This window comes from Chelon labrosus (assembly GCF_963514085.1).
Source record: "Chelon labrosus genome assembly, chromosome: 5".
Taxonomy (NCBI): domain Eukaryota; kingdom Metazoa; phylum Chordata; class Actinopteri; order Mugiliformes; family Mugilidae; genus Chelon; species Chelon labrosus.
In genome coordinates, this window is record NC_140341.1 from 15,953,565 (window position 1) to 15,969,362 (window position 15,798).

Sequence of the window (15,798 nt, forward strand, 5' to 3'; positions counted from 1 at the left end):
AAGAAAGATAAATTAAAATGAAGGAAAATGAAAGTTATGAAGGAAATCTACAAAAAAGAAATTAAATTAAACAAAATATATTCAATAAAGTAAAATAAAGGAACCCATAAATCATAAAAAACAACAACATTTAATACAAAGAAGGCGTTAAATTCAGACATGTCGCAGGACAAGAACTACGTAACTCTTTTTTCCTCATTCCTTTTAATAACACGACTTTATTCTTTTTAAAGCGGGAGAAAATAAAAATGTTGTTTATAATACTGCTGATATCAAGTTTAATACATATACACGATGAAAGTATTTTTGCGATCTGGCAGTTACACCAGAGTTAAACTCAACTGATCTTTCACTTCGTCAAGCCCCGCCCACACTCCCGGAACAGGAAGTACCTACAGTCTATGCTGCTGACGTTGTTGCTGTCTAAAGTGACGATGGCGTCCACAGAACAGTCCCTGCTGGACCTAACAGATAAGGAAACCAGGGAGAAACTGGCGTTATGGGATCGCCGCACCGATGCCACGGCTCCCCTCTCGGAGAAACAGATGGACTCGGTCCTGGAGATCCGAGCTGCATCTGAAACGCTGTCTGTGCCATCAGAGGTGAGATGAGACTCTGGAGTCAGCTAGCTAGCTAGCAGGGTTGCTAACTTACTTTCTAAACGCAAGTGGGGTTAACTAATTGTAAAAAACTACCGACGTGTGAATTATTGACGTATCTACTTTGTTAAGCTTGTAAAAAAGTTAATTTATAACGGAATGTCATTGTGAGGGTTATTCAGAAGGGTTGCATGTGTGCTTAGCCTTGCTAAGTTAAGCTATCCAGCTACTTAGCTCCTAATGAAGGCTCATTCAGTCTAAAGAAACAGGAGCCCTGTTTTGTTTTGCAGTTGCCCATTGAAGACCTGTGCAGCCTGTCGTCTCGATCCTTGCAGTCCCCGTTCACAGCCACTGTGCCCGCGTCAACAGAGGACGTGTTGCTCAAGGGTTTCCAGATGCTGGAAATGCAAAATGACAGGATAGAAACTGCACAGCAGGTGACTGTCATTGTCAGCAGTGAACAGTGCTGCAGCCAGTCAGACTCACAGCAAAATAAGATGCATGATTGTAATGTAATGCCGTGTTGTCTTGCAGTTTTTTGCCTGGTTTGCCAAGTTACAGGCAAACATGGACCAGGATGAGAACGCAAAATACAGGTGCTAAAATCTTACACTATTTGCTTTACCATAGATTATGTTGTCATTCTGTGTTTGTTGTTGGGTGGTTGTTCAGAGGAAGTTGGTCTTGAAATCAGAAACACACTACAACACTTGACCCATATTTGAGAATTACCCACATCTCTGAATTGGGATGTCACAGCAGGTGTTTCGCCTTTGACAGCTCATGCTAAATATCTCCCAAAACATCCCTCTTTAAGGTGTTGATCCAGATTGTTATCCACCAGAGAACAGTACATCAACAGTTTCGTTTGCAATGTGAAACCATAAATGAATGCTTTACTCTGCTATGTCTAACTAGTAGGTAGCCTCTCTGTGTCATTTGTTTTGGAAATCAGATGGATGTATAACGTCTCTGCTGCTCCGCTCCTTTAGAAACACCAGAGACGATCTTTACTGCTACCAGGAGCAGTGCGATGCTATTCTGAAAGACGTCAGTGCAGCCCTTGAGCACTTGGACTCCCTTCAGAAACAATATCTGTTTGTGTCCAATAAAACCGGAGCCCTGCATGAGGCCTGTGAGCAGCTCCTGAAAGAACAGGTAAGGTGCATGCCGTCCTAAGAGCTTTATTGACAAGCAGATGGCTGATCTGTGCAAATGTGATTCACAAAAATATTATTTTTTTTCTTACAGTAAAGGTAACACTTATTAGATTGTTTACTATTTGTGAGCACTGCCACCAAAAGCAAGAAGTGGTTGTTCTGCTTGTGTGATCAGAACTTACCTGATAGATGAACAGTTCAAAAGATGAAGTTGTATGCTATAGTTCAGTTCAGCTCAGTTTTGTTTGAATCAACACTTTTCAAAAGTTTAAACGTCTTTGCTGACGGAATAGATATTGAACAATGAATAAGCTAGGGAAAGAAGCTTAATGAATTTCTGTTTCATCTCGAGGGAAATATACTTATTGTTCCTTGTTTAATAACACTGCTTTTTTTTTTAAGACTTAATATCAGGTCTGTACTCACTTGGCAAAATATTAGGTACACCACCAGACACCAGTCCTGCAGTAAATCCTTCTTAATGTCTTATAATGTTCAGTTTATGTTGAAACAGTGTAAGAAAGATGGTAATTCAACTGTTTGATAATTTTGGAGGATGCAGTTTGTGGTGCTGCCAAACTGGGTTTAATTAAACAGAAAAGTGTTTCTATCGTGTAGCCTAGCCCACTGACGGGGTTATGAATATAACAGAAACATGGCAACCGCAGCTTCCAGTATGAAACATAGTTAAATCAACAGCTCTTATTTTTACTTTTAGCAGCTGGAAAATAGCACAACCTTCACGAAGAAAAGCTTTAGTGCAGGGCTGTTATATTTGAATGCATAATTGAATTAATTGAACATATATGTTTTTTAAATATTTGACAGCACTACTGTTGTTTTCACCTCCTGTGGCATATTACATAACGTATTAATGCAGCCCTTCTCTTGATTTTTTTCCCAACTCCTGTGGATAGCTTCTCGCATATATTTGCAAATTTGTCAGGAGCTTGAACTGAACTGAAATTAAACCGCCATGCCACATTGATTTAACTGTGGTTTGTTGTTTTCTCCCTTAACAGTCAGAGCTTGTTGACCTGGCCGAGAGCATACAGCAGAAACTATCATATTTTAACGAGTTGGAGACCATAAACACGGTAGGCTGGGTTTCTTATTGTGTAGATCTTGGAGGAACTGATAACTAAAAGTATGCACTGTAAGCTTTATGCCAGTTAATCAGATATACTGTAATTGTAGTTATTCTTAAGGCTTGGGCAGCAGTGTCTTAGATTAAGAACATTTCTAAAGAGCTTGGATGCCAGCTACATTTAGAGCATATTTCTATAAATCAAATCACAAATAAGTTTCTAAGTAGAGTTTTTTTTTTCTTATTTCAAAGTAAAAGCAGCATGTTTGTGACCATGCTGACTTGTAAAATATGTTTTGATTATAGAGATCAACAGACAGTGTTTCCGTGTGTAGAATTGCTTCAAACCTGAGTTTTTCTTTGCAGAAACTGAACTCACCAACCTTGTCTGTAAATAGCGAAGGCTTCATACCGATGCTGTCCAAATTGGACGACTGCATTGAATATGTTTCTTCACACGTAAGTAGTTTGAGCTTTTAAATGATGAATTTTGGCAATGCAGCCTCTTTTGCAACGGTGAATAGAGGCAGAGAAATCAGTGGTGGAACATGTTTGCAGCCAGTAAAAGTGTTTAATGCCTTTGTGTGTAGTTGATTCATATTTTGAGTTTGTAAGAGTTTTGTGTTTAGTTTTTTTATTTTAAATTGGTAATTGAAACCGGGTCGGTGACCTGTAGTTACAGCGGAATTGTGCTACTCTTTTAATACATTATATGCATGTCTTTCAAAGCTGTCTAACACTTGGCAATCTCTGTTGATTACAGCCCAGTTTCAAGGACTACCCGGTTTATTTGACCAAGTTTAAACAATGCCTCTCTAAAGCTATGCACTTCATGAAGATCCACATTGTGAACACTATGCAGAGTCTCACCAGCCAGTTAACAAAAAGGGTGAGAAGATGTCAAATATCTCTTTCTAACAAACGACTATGAATAGAGACACGCCGTATGTGGTGAGGCCGATAATAATGTTTGGTTTTATTTCTTCTTGTCTCCTCCAGGACCCGATGGGTTTAACTAACGCAGACAACGCCTTTACACTTTACTATGTTAAGTTCAGAGCGGCTGCACCGAAAGTTAGAGTGAGTATAACGCTTGTTTGTTGCAGGCTAAATTTATGCAAATAATAATTCTGCAGCTATTATTTAGTTGTTTTTATTACTGACTTTTTTTCCCCCTGTAGTCACTGATTGAACAGATTGAGCAGCGAGCGGCGAAGATTCCAGAGTGAGTGTTTTTTTTTTTTCTCCCACAACAAAGCAGCAGCAGCATATGGTCCGTTCTATCAATATATTTTCCCGCAGCTCTTGTGCTAAATGAACTCATCTCTCTTCATATTGAGCAGATACCATCAGCTCTTAGATGAAGTCCATCAGTGCTATCTTGACCAGAGACAGCAACTCCTCAGCCCCTGCATTACATCCACCATTTCTGACCTGACCAACCAAAACAGCAAAGACCACTGCGCCCTGGTAAGGCACGACTAGTTCAAAGCTGCAGCTGCCCTTTAGAATAGAGTAAGGTGACATTTGAGCTTGCAGAGAATGGACAGCGTGGGCCCTCTGGGGCATTTTGCTGCAGTGTTTGGTAGAGACACAAAGCTGTGCACATGATAAATGAGCACAAGCTGAGATTGTGTACAGCAGGCGATTTCTCCTGTTTTGTTCGCAATTGAATTGCCGCGCAGAGACTGGGTGCTGTTAGTTTCAGTCATCTATAAAACTGTGAGTTATTTCACTCGTCTCCTTTTTGAAAATCTAATACACCTAAAGGTTGGCAGAATAATTAATGGCAAAATATTATATTTTATTTTTTAATGTGATACTTCAGAGAAATCTATTCCATTTTTTTGCACCAATACTATATTTTGATGAGCTTGTAGCATTTTATACTTCGCACTAATTGGCTTGAAGCTGTAATTAAAGGTCAGAATTCTGCAATGAAACTTAATGACACCTGTCCAGATCGTTCTTTTAATCAAAGGCTTTGCACCTCTTTAATGATTGCTGTAATAGGCGCCTGCATCATTCATGTTGGGGAAGTATTTGCTGGCTCTGCAGCTTTTTTTTTTTTATGTGCATTTGTGCAGGTACGCAGTGGCTGTGCCTTCATGGTTCATGTGTGCCAGGATGAGCACCAGCTGTACAACGAGTTCTTCTCCAAACCTACACCTAAACTAGAGTGAGTGGCACCCGCCTCGCTGGTAACATGATCTTAGAACACACAGAGAGCCGTCGTCTTGCTGCACTTATATAAGCACACTGTGCTTGTTAGGGATGTGACATTTTGAAATACACAACAGCCAATTTTTTTATTTTTTTATTGTGTTTACTCGTGTTGGAAATACCAATTCTCACACTATGGGCAGTAGTATAACTATCTAAGAGCGTGTTTTTTTGGTTTGTTTCCTTTATTCTTTAACTTGAATACAATTTAATCCGATTTTGTTTAGTCTCTCAGCTCCATAAAGCATTGAAATCACTTTTATCTCAATGCAGTGAGCTGCTAGAGAAGTTGTGTCTGTCACTGTATGATGTCCTCCGGCCTCTCATCATCCACATCATCCACCTGGAGACCCTGTCCGAGCTCTGCAGCATCCTCAAGAATGAGATGCTGGAGGACCACGTTCAAAACAATGGTAGGTCAGAGGTTGTTGTTCTCAGCAGAGCTTCTCCTATGGCATGTGTGTGGTTAGAATTGAGTTATGAGGTTGCAGCTGTGCAGAGTTGTTGGAGCTCGGTAATAGATATGCATAAGTTTGGACAAAACAAAGTGATAAAGCACCTGAGACGGAGGAAGTATTTCAGAAATACTGGGATAATCAGGCATAACATTATGACCACCTTCCTAATATTGTGTAGGTCTCCCTTGTGCCTCCAAATCAATTTTGACTCATCAGAGAATGGACATGGGCCTTCTGAGGTTGTCCTGTGGTGCCTGGCAACAGAATGTTGTTAGTGGGGGTTAATGGGTTGAGGGGAGGGGCCTCTGTGGAACATCCCACAGATGCTTGATCTGTTTGGGATCTAGTGAATTTAGAGGCCAGGTCAACACCTTGTGCTGTTCTTCATGTTTTTTTTAGTTGTTCCTAAACCGTTTTTGTGTGTGTGCCTGCGTCAGACTGCATCCTGCTGGGGATGGCTGCTGCCATCAAGGAGTGTCATTGCTATGGGGTGGGGGTGCCTGATCTGGTCTAGGTGGGTGCTTCATGTCTAAGTAACATCCACATGGATGTCAGGTCCAAAAGTTTCCCAGCAGAATATTGTATTATCACAAGATGGTGAATGTTATTTACTTCTCCTGTCAGTGGTCATAATGTTATGCCTGAACTATGTGTATGTATTAAGTTCATCCGAAATAACACGTTATGTATATTTATGGACAACCACACAATGAGACATGTTTCCTGTTGCTTTCCCGTTGGTAGAGCAAGCGCAGCAAGACAACCTCCAATGAAACTTTGGAAAAAAGAAAGGCAGCACAATATTTGTTTCTGAAAAGATTGAGGTCAAGGATGTTTTCGTGGCACCGAATCCCTTGATTTCCCATCATATTCGACATCCTTGCACATCACGTACAGAATATACAAGTGTATAGTCGTGACCCTAAAGGGCTTGTATGTGCTGAATGTATTCGCCACAAACTATTGGTTGAGCTGTAAACCGACCTCTGTGTGCTTTTATGTAGCTGCGCAGCTGGGGGCCTTTGATGTATTAGTGAAGCAGATGCTGGAGGATGTTCAGGAGAGGCTGGTCTACAGGACTCACATTTACATCCAGACTGACATCTCGGGTTACAACCCAGCTCCGGGAGATCTGGCCTACCCTGAAAAACTGGAGATGATGGAGGTAAGTCGTGTATGCTGATATATAGGTATATAGGCTTTTTATTTAATATATTGCCAAACTACAAACGCTGTTGTTTGTGTCACAGTTACATACTATACATGTCAACCTGGATATAACCTGGATATTTCTTATAAGCTGATAATTTTTTAGTCGGTAAAATATCATAAATGGATGTTAAAGTGGCCATCAAATGTTCCCATGGCAATGTTTTCAACCACAGCATTTCAAACACTCTGCAGGTCCTTGAAAACGCTCAACGCTTTAAGTGTGAATTTAATCCTCAGGAGTCCTTTGGTCTTGTGAATGTCTGCACATGTTATTGAATATGCCAGAGTCTGGTCTGGACTAATATATTTAAAGCTCTTAAATGTGTTGTACATACACACTACGTTCTCCAAAACACCCTGACAATGCAGGCATATTCTCCAGCATTTCTTTATATATGTTTTTTTTTTGTCTGCCTCTTTTGACTTTTTTTTTTTTCATTTTATTTTATGTTAAGCTTTCAAAGACTTGTAGACTTCTTCTGTAGCAGAAGAAAAAAAAAAAGCATCTTTCCAACATCTAACACGTTCTTTCCGCAGCTCCATAAAAAAGTTGTTATGTTTTAAGCTGAATTATGCTAATTTGCAGCCGCGGAAGCTCTTTGGTCTTGTGAATATCTGCATATGTTGTTAAATATGCCTTTGAGTCTTAACCTATATTTAACAGCTTTTTCAACGTGTTGCATCTATTTTCTTAATCTTAATCTCCTCGATGCTCTTGATATTTCTTCAGATCTGACTGTTTTGCTGTAAACAAACTTGTTTTATAAGTTCGTAAACCTGTTGAAGCAATAACGGGGAAAAAAAGACACGACTTCCCAGAATCTTAATATTGTCTTTCCTCTCTGCCGACTCTTTTACTTTTCATGTCGTCAATAGAAAATCGCTCAGAGCTTGAAGGAAGAGCAGATGAAGCAGGCGTCACAAGGCCCCGTGTTTTCTGATGTAGAGCTTGAAGATCCCGACGGTAGAAGAAACAGTAATGCCGGTTTGTGTTTCCAGATTTTGACAGTTGCTTTTTTGTGTTTGGTGTTATTGTCATTTGCCTGATGGCGTCTTCTCCTTTGTGCGACGAATGCAGGCGGCGTGGAAGCGTCTCGCCTACAAACGTCTGTGTCTCCCGCTGATCTGCACGGCATGTGGTACCCTACTGTCAGGCGAACACTTGTTTGTCTGTCCAAGCTCTACAGGTGCATAGATGTGAGTTTACAGTTTTTCTTGGTGGCTAATTTATCGTACGAGCGGCGAGACGTGGAGGACAAAGTTTTACCACTTTTCCGTTCCTTATTCGTGTGTTTTCTTGTTTTGTTTTTTTTGGTCTGTTTGCAGAGAGCGGTCTTCCAGGGTTTATCTCAAGAAGCCTTATCTGCCTGCATCCAGTCGCTGCTTAAAGCATCTGATATCATCCTTAAAAACAAGGTTGGCACTCTTGGTTAAGTAAAGACTGTGGTTGTGTCTCTCTTCCAGACTGTTCAAAAATGTATTATTATCAAAATAGCCAGAAAAGTGCCTTTCTTTTAAGATCTTAAATAAGATCTGTTCCCTCTTTGAAAAAGAAAAAGAAATCGTTCAGGCTACAGGATCCTCAGCTAAAGCAGCAGGGATGTCATTTAAAATTTATTTTAATACATGCTTTATTACTCTCTACAGAGTGTTCAGCACACCATTCTCTATTTACGGGCTTCTCTCACCTTCAGATTTGCTGTCAATATCTGTGCTAACTGGCCCGCTTCAACCTAACACTTCAAATTAAAGCAGCAGCAGCGGCCGCATCAATCTCAGAGGATACGTGCCCTCCTCCCGCGTTGATGACGACATCTTCTTCCAACGTTTTGGCCTCTAGCTGAGCAATAAATGATTTCAGCTGCCTTATTTGTCACAGTAACACGTCCCTTTCTGGCTATGGTTAATCAGCAGTTATTAATTAGACGTATTTCCTTATCGTCACAGAGCCTGTGCTTTTTTTTTTTTTTGTTCTCTGTAGTTTGGCTACTCAGCAGATGCCCTTTTGGGTTGGCAGCCTGCAGAGTGGATTTAACAGTGTGCTTTCGCTTTCCGTAGACACAAATAGACGGGCAACTTTTCCTGATCAAGCACCTGCTGATAATGCGTGAACAGATTGCCCCATTTCACACTGATTTTGCCATCAAGGAAATCTCACTGGACCTGAAAAAAACACGAGGTAAGATAATTAAAGGTGGAGGGAACATTGGCGTTCAGCTTCATAAAGCCAGTCATTACATTTTCATGCTCATTAAGCAACTTGTGCCTATCACATGCACCGGTGGCAACAATTAATGTGGAAATTGTAATCCAACACCATAATGTACATTAACCGATGGCTCACAGGGCAGAGTCGCTCCTCCCATCGCCCCCATCTCAGTCAAGGACATGTTAAACTTTGCAGCACTAGAGGGCACTCTAATTCTACACCAGTCCAGATTTAATCTCCTCTCTGCTTTGTGTTAAGATGCTGCCTTCAAAATCCTCAACCCCAAGGCTGTTCCCAAATTCTTCAGACTCAACAGTCACAACGCCATACTTGAATTCCTGTTGGAGGTAGCGTTTTTTCTCTTCACCTTTTCCTTTAAACTACACATACCATACATTTTATGTACTTTGATAGCTCCCAGCCTAAGGGAAACCACTCGCTAGTGCTAAAACCCCTTTCCTCTGTGGCCCCCAGGGAACACCAGAGATAAAGGAGCACTACATTGACTCAAAGAAGGATGTGGACCGACACCTGAAGTTCAGCTGTGAGCAGTTTATCCAGCAGCAGACTCAGATCTTTGTGGGGAACCTTGAGGAGTTTCTCACCAAGGTAACTGTTAGAGCGGAGGCATACTTAGCCTCAGGCAGTGGCGGCTCGTCCTGACCTTCATTTTTTTCTGCGTTTACCTTTTAAAAATCTTTTTAAAAAATATAATTTGCTTATTCACATATCACTGATTGTAACTGACAAGTGAAGATAAAAAGGTTGTTTTTCTTTGAGGATGTGTGATTCAGGTGCTGGTTGTTAGTACTGACCGCCTTTGCTCTTTTCTGCCCACTACACTTAGCTTTCTACTACTACTACTACTAATTCTAGACAAAGCTGAATTGGCTGAAGTGAAAGCACAGTGTCTTGTGCTTTTTTGCATGTCTTATTACATCTCAAAACATTTTTTTCCCCCGAATTGTAATGTTCTTGTTTGTCTGCATTCAGGTTGCGGCTCTCAAAACTATGGCTATCCAAGGTGGTCCCACGTACAGTCTGTCTCAGCAACCTTGGGCCCAGCCAGGTAAGATTTGTCTCAGGAACCGCCACAAGCATCATAGTGTAATTCATCAAAACCTGTACGGCAGAAGCTAGAGGGCACGTCAATGCTTTTTTTTTTTGTTTTTTTTTTTTTTTTTTTTTGGTAATATTTTTTTTTCCTCCCTCTTTTCAGCAAAGATCAACGATATAGTGATGGCTACCTACCGGGTGATGAAGAGCAAGCTGCCAAGCACTTTACAGAGCATGTCCTTGTACCTAGCCAACAGAGACACGGAGTTCATCCTTTTCAAGCCTGTCCGGGTGGGTGGCAGAAAAGCTAGGGTGTAGCGATGCGCTGTGTGGCTCACTTTCTTTTTAAGTCATTGTTAAACCTCAAAAGAAACCAATTATCCGTTTTTCAAAGTGCGGACACCTTGTTGTTGCAATCCTTATGCACACATATCACTGAAGATCTAAACTCGGAGCCTTTTCATTTATCTTCTATGCACCGTAGAGTCGCTACTGTCGCTTTTGTACTGAGGTGTTTGCTTATGCTACCATGTAAACAAACGTCTTGCAGAGTCGGAGCTCATCTTTGACATAAATCTATTAATCAGAGAACGTTGGGATACTGTAGGGAAAGGTCTGTCTGTGAAATTTGGGCGAGTTTTCAAACCTATATCTGAAATGTGCTCACTGGGTGCCTTTGTTTAAATTTGGCTCAGAGGTTGTGCCTTTAGCGGTAAATTGTCAGCGTGATTGAACTCTAATAGAGAAATCTTTGTGCTGCCTGTGTACTGTTCATCAAGGTCCCAGGTGAGCCTGAATGGGAGAGAGAAACAAAATTTTGTGGTTGACATGGAAACAAGATAGTGAGGGGACATAGGCCAGATGGAAATGCAGTATTAATTTCCTTCCAGCGCTCGGTAATAGGATGGCTTTTTTTCTTTCCAACAGAATAACATCCAGCAGATATTCCAAAGACTGCACGCCTTGCTTCAGGAGGAATACAGCGGAGAAGACCTTCAAATCATTGCATGCCCATCTATGGAGCAGGTATAGCACTGAGAGCCTAAAGGGGCACGCCGTCATTTTAATAACACTCCTGTAGCGTCCAAAGCTGCTGAGAGCAACTTCGAATAAACATTAAATAACATATACCGGCCAAAGCACAATAAGCGCTCATCATTTTCCACGGCTCTCTTTCAGATCAACCTGCTGCTGTCTGTGAATAAGTAATGTTCAGTTGTGGTGAACGCCCTCCGGATAGAAGTATGATGCTGCAATTCCAGCCATGACCAGGAGCCGTGAGGTTGAGTAAGCAAGATGACTAGAGAGAAAAAAAGAAAAACACACCTGAGCTACATGCTGGACCAGGAACTCTGAACTGAAGGAAAAATAAAAAATCCTGCACAAGGCCAAAGATTTTTCAACAGCGCTACAAGTATGAAGAGTTTCAGGTATTCAGTGAAGTCTGCAACAACAAATGGGAGGCGGAGAGTAACTTCTTTGGGGTTCTGACTTGATCATTTTGTTTGTGGTGGTGTGGTTACGGTTGCTTTCACGTAGGAGAATTCCATTTTCGGCCAGGGTGGATTTGTGTTCATAGTTGCATCTCTATTAACACCAAATGGTTTAGGATAAAAGGAATTGGCACACTATGTGAGGCTCGGGGGGTGAGGGGTGAGGGGGGAGTTCACACAAGCACACTTGAGGTGCACAAAAAAGAAGCACTAAACTGTTGCTCCTCATCAGCCAGGTAGCTAATGGGCAGTAAAGGGGTCTGCATCGCCTAGAGTCCCCTGAGAGGTTTGGAAGGGCGACGAGAGAAAAACGCTGCAAAATATTTTATTCCTCTATTTTAAAAAATGTCTTTGTAACGCGCTCATTAAAGCCCAGTGATGACCTGTGACAGGGTGTCTCGGGTCCTGAAGGCTCTCCCTTCTGACAAAATCCACACAGCCGCTTTTTTCTGAAATTCATCCACCGTCTCTTTGCAAATGTTTTCCCGTTGCAAATGTGTAAAAAAAATAGAAAAAAGAAAAAAAAAGAAGAGCGATTGAAAGATTATGTTTTATACTTTTTTCTTTTACGACTGGGTTGATTGAAACAAACATACTCTGGCAAAATAACAGACCATTGACTCTTGCTTTGGTGTGTCCCATGTAAAATGATGTGTACAGGTATACTATTTATGGACATTCTGATTAAAAAAGAAAAAAAAGGTTGCTAAGGCTTTTTGGTTTTATTTCCAAAAATCGAATTCAAATCCAGGGATCCGCTGCAGTCGGAACACACAAATGAGAACCTGCCATTCAAGGACATCCTCAGCTTTAGGGGGTCTTCTTGGCAGACCGTTGCTGTTTCACTGGCAGCTGCCGTCTTCCCATCTGTGAGATGAGGCTTTGCCGGGGCTTGACCTTCTTTGGACTGACAGTCTTTTGATAGGCGATGAGGGACTGGAGGTTCTCGAGCTGGACATTGATCTCTGCGCTCTTCTGATGCAGACACTGTTGAAGCATGTCAGGCCCTGCCAGTGTCAAACCTCTGCAGCGATTCATCAGCGACAGCAAGGAAACGCAGAGTAAAATGGATGATTAAATTTGCCCCATCTCTTGTGTTTCTGTTGCTGCTACGAATGTGTGTTAATGCCACCGACATCAGTAACTTACTTAAGTTGTGCCCCTGCTTAAAGCTGTACTGTTCAGAGGTGAAAGTGATGCGGATGTGCTCTCGGGATTGAATGTGTCAGGCAGGGGGAGGGCAGGGAACATGATGCCTATTGTCTAGCAAGCTCCACTGTTCCTTAAATTCTCTTATGTCACCGCGGTAGGTGCCCTCCCACGAAGTCAGATTCACACTAATAAAGACAAGCAGCTTGAGAACAATAAGCCCCTCAGGGTTTTATTGTCTCACCAAGATACTCTGTCAATTCTGTATCCTGCCAATTTAGTCAATAATTGAAAAACTAATCTCAAAAATGCTGCTACAGGGAGCTGTAGATAATAAAATAGATTTTAATTATAAAATAAAATGCAGATTTTATGCCAATTATATTTACGGTATGAAGTATTACTACCGATGAAACCGTCACTCCTAACCAGTAGAGACGTTTTCGTGGTAACGAGGTTTGTCTTCCAGGACCATCACGCGAATCCAGTCTGCAGAATAGCAGCCTTCCCCCCTTACATAGATTTCAAGTATGATTGAGATGAACAGTCAAACATCAAGTTGAATTGATGTCTTGTCAGTAAATTGTCAGATTCGCCTTAAAGGATGCCAAATCTGCCCTTTTCCAGATGTGCTGCTGCTTTAAACTGCTGTAGCGTAGAGTAATGTGGGATATTCTATAGCGCATAAACCGTAAGTCGTAAAAAACATTGGATGGTACCTATAATCCAGCATTTGTTTTTTGTTTTTTTACACTGGAATCACATTTTCTTTTCTGTTGTCCATGATTTCTATTTCAGGGAATGAAGCTTCCTCCCTGGCAGTCGAGGCAGCATCTGAGAGTCGATTATGTGCTGTGGCATGTACTTTGTTTGTGTCCCGCGATGTAGTTAAAGGTGTCAGGACACGGCCAAACAAAAGGAAAGGAAAAGCAAATTTGATCTGCGTGAGATATCCGCCTGTGGTCGATGGTGTGTGTAATCTGCTTTTTTTTTTTCTGTCTGACGATCTGAACCCCCTTTGGACTCCAAACCTTTCATCGTGCGGTGTGTCGTGGAAAAATGTAGCGTCACAGATTCAATAGCACAGACATTTAATTTGAAGGAGAAAAAAAAAAACATTTAATGGTGGAAGCCAGCAATATACACTGACAATTCTGACCTTTTGATCTGTCTGCATCGCTGGGTTCCCATTAGTCACAGTTTCTGTAGTGATAACCGCTACACCCTTCGGCAAAGTCTCTTGATATCTTCCATCTATTTTCACTGAAGAAATTTCAAGCACACATGCAGTCATTATTTATTCACCTTTAGTTATTATCACTCGTCTGCTAACGAAGCTAATGTCCTAATTTTAAAGTTAATCAGGATTTAAAGCATATATTTTGTTTTTGTAAGCCGTCTGTCTGGACTCAGTTTGCTTCAATAGGGGTTACTGACATACTTTAATAATTCAGATAGAAAAGTGTTTCTCAGGAGTGATGTAAGAACCAAAGCGATAAATAATCAGATGGTCAAACTGGTTTCAGACTCCAACATCTGGGCTCCTCGTGATTTTTCCTTCTTGTGCTTTCGACAGGTTGGATGTTTGGAAAATTCAGTGTGACTGAAAGGTTGTAGCCTGATAGGCAAGATTTGAGTCTGTCAATTCCGCCGTGGTTGCTTATCCCGAACCACTTGCTATTGAACGGATGAATTTGCAATCTCCCAAAAAAATTGAGCGGCTGATGCTCTCAAACGCTTTGAGCTAAATGTTGCACACATACAATTTTGAACATATTCCCCAGCTCCAGTGTTTGAACTACAGCTAAGGTTGATTGGAATATGATTAGTTTTGCTGGTATTTTTGCCTCAAACTAAAATATGAGATAACAAATTTAACCTGCCTTTTGGTTCCAGAGTCATTAGGATTAGTCCGGTCTGCCCAGTGGATATCTGCATGCAGTTTAATGACAGTCAGGATCTTCAAAAGCCCTTAAGCTTATCTCCTGGAGACATTTCAGCCTGAATCAAAGTGGTTAACAAACCAACACATTACTATCTCCTGAGCTGCGGTGCAAGTATTGAAACCGCACTGCTCAAAATTACTATTTAGAAATGTTGGAGAGGAATGGCAAACCACTTAAATTGAGGCACACAGGGTTATAGCTGCTGAAAAGTTTTTGTGCCTCTCAGGAATTTCTGCATTTCTGCATAATAACGATTCAAAGCATCAGCGGATTTTGAAGTCTTGAAAGCAGACAAAGAACCAAATCAATCAAATGAAAGATAAATACTATACTTGTGCATTTATTTATGCAAGAAATGTACCACTTTACAAATCTGCGAGTTGCAAATGCATTTGAACCCTTGTTTTCGGTATCTGGTGTGACACCCTTGTGCAGCAATAACGGCAAGTAAACATTTCCGGTAATTGCTGAACAGTCGTCTGCTGAACAGCGGTTCAGTTCTGAGATGTTGGTGGGTTTCCATGATGCCTCCAACTCCTACACACTGTAGCTAGTGAGAATGAGCAATATCGCACTTTTTTTGAGTTCACTCGGTTTTTATTGAACATGACTGTGTCACCATATTAACTGTGGTTTTAGCAGCACACTTTGTCTCTCACCTCTTTTGGGTCAACACTGTCGGCTATCTGATCGCTGGTCTCTGGGGGTTCCTTCAACTGCTGGCAGCACTCACAGCAAATGTTCAACACAGTCTGGAGCATCGCCTCTGATCCACTTGAGGCTGGGATCTGAAAACATTATCGGACTGGATGCTTTTAATTCTTTCTTTACTCTCTCCCCCGCGAAGCGACGCTCGGTTGGAAATGCATAGCATCTAAATATTCCTGCAGTTAATGAGGCATTCAGAAACAGTCAAAGTCTGACACGTTATAAAAGAAGCAGCAGCAGTGACAGTTTGGATACAAAACAAATGCAGACTAATTGCATGTTCCGTAAATGAAAAGAGGAAGAGGAAAAGGAGCAGTTTGAAAGTGGCAGCTTCTTCCGTACCTTGTCCAGATTTGTTAAAGACTCTTCAGTTTATCCTTGGCAGCCTGCAGGAGTTCGGGGAGTTTCCTTGCTGAGCAAATCCAACACTTCATTATCTGGGGATATCTCCAAGTCAGACTTCATGTTTTTAGGAAGACTCTGAGGAGAAAAAACAAA

General features: G+C 41.3%; 1 protein-coding gene across 1 annotated transcript; it reads left to right on the top strand.

Annotated features, from left to right (window-relative positions):
- Window positions 1-306: 306 nt before the first annotated feature.
- On the top strand, window positions 307-12,202 carry cog3 (component of oligomeric golgi complex 3). Its single transcript, XM_084544335.1, has 23 exons — window positions 307-602; window positions 890-1,036; window positions 1,134-1,195; window positions 1,592-1,757; window positions 2,782-2,856; window positions 3,213-3,305; window positions 3,610-3,735; window positions 3,846-3,926; window positions 4,028-4,071; window positions 4,190-4,316; window positions 4,934-5,025; window positions 5,343-5,482; window positions 6,532-6,692; window positions 7,616-7,724; window positions 7,818-7,936; window positions 8,066-8,155; window positions 8,798-8,918; window positions 9,207-9,295; window positions 9,423-9,557; window positions 9,942-10,017; window positions 10,168-10,295; window positions 10,932-11,030; window positions 11,184-12,202. Exons 1-23 carry the CDS (start codon window positions 402-404, stop codon window positions 11,211-11,213), a joined length of 2,511 nt encoding a protein of 836 aa, XP_084400461.1. The 5' UTR covers window positions 307-401; the 3' UTR covers window positions 11,214-12,202.
- Window positions 12,203-15,798: the final 3,596 nt, after the last annotated feature.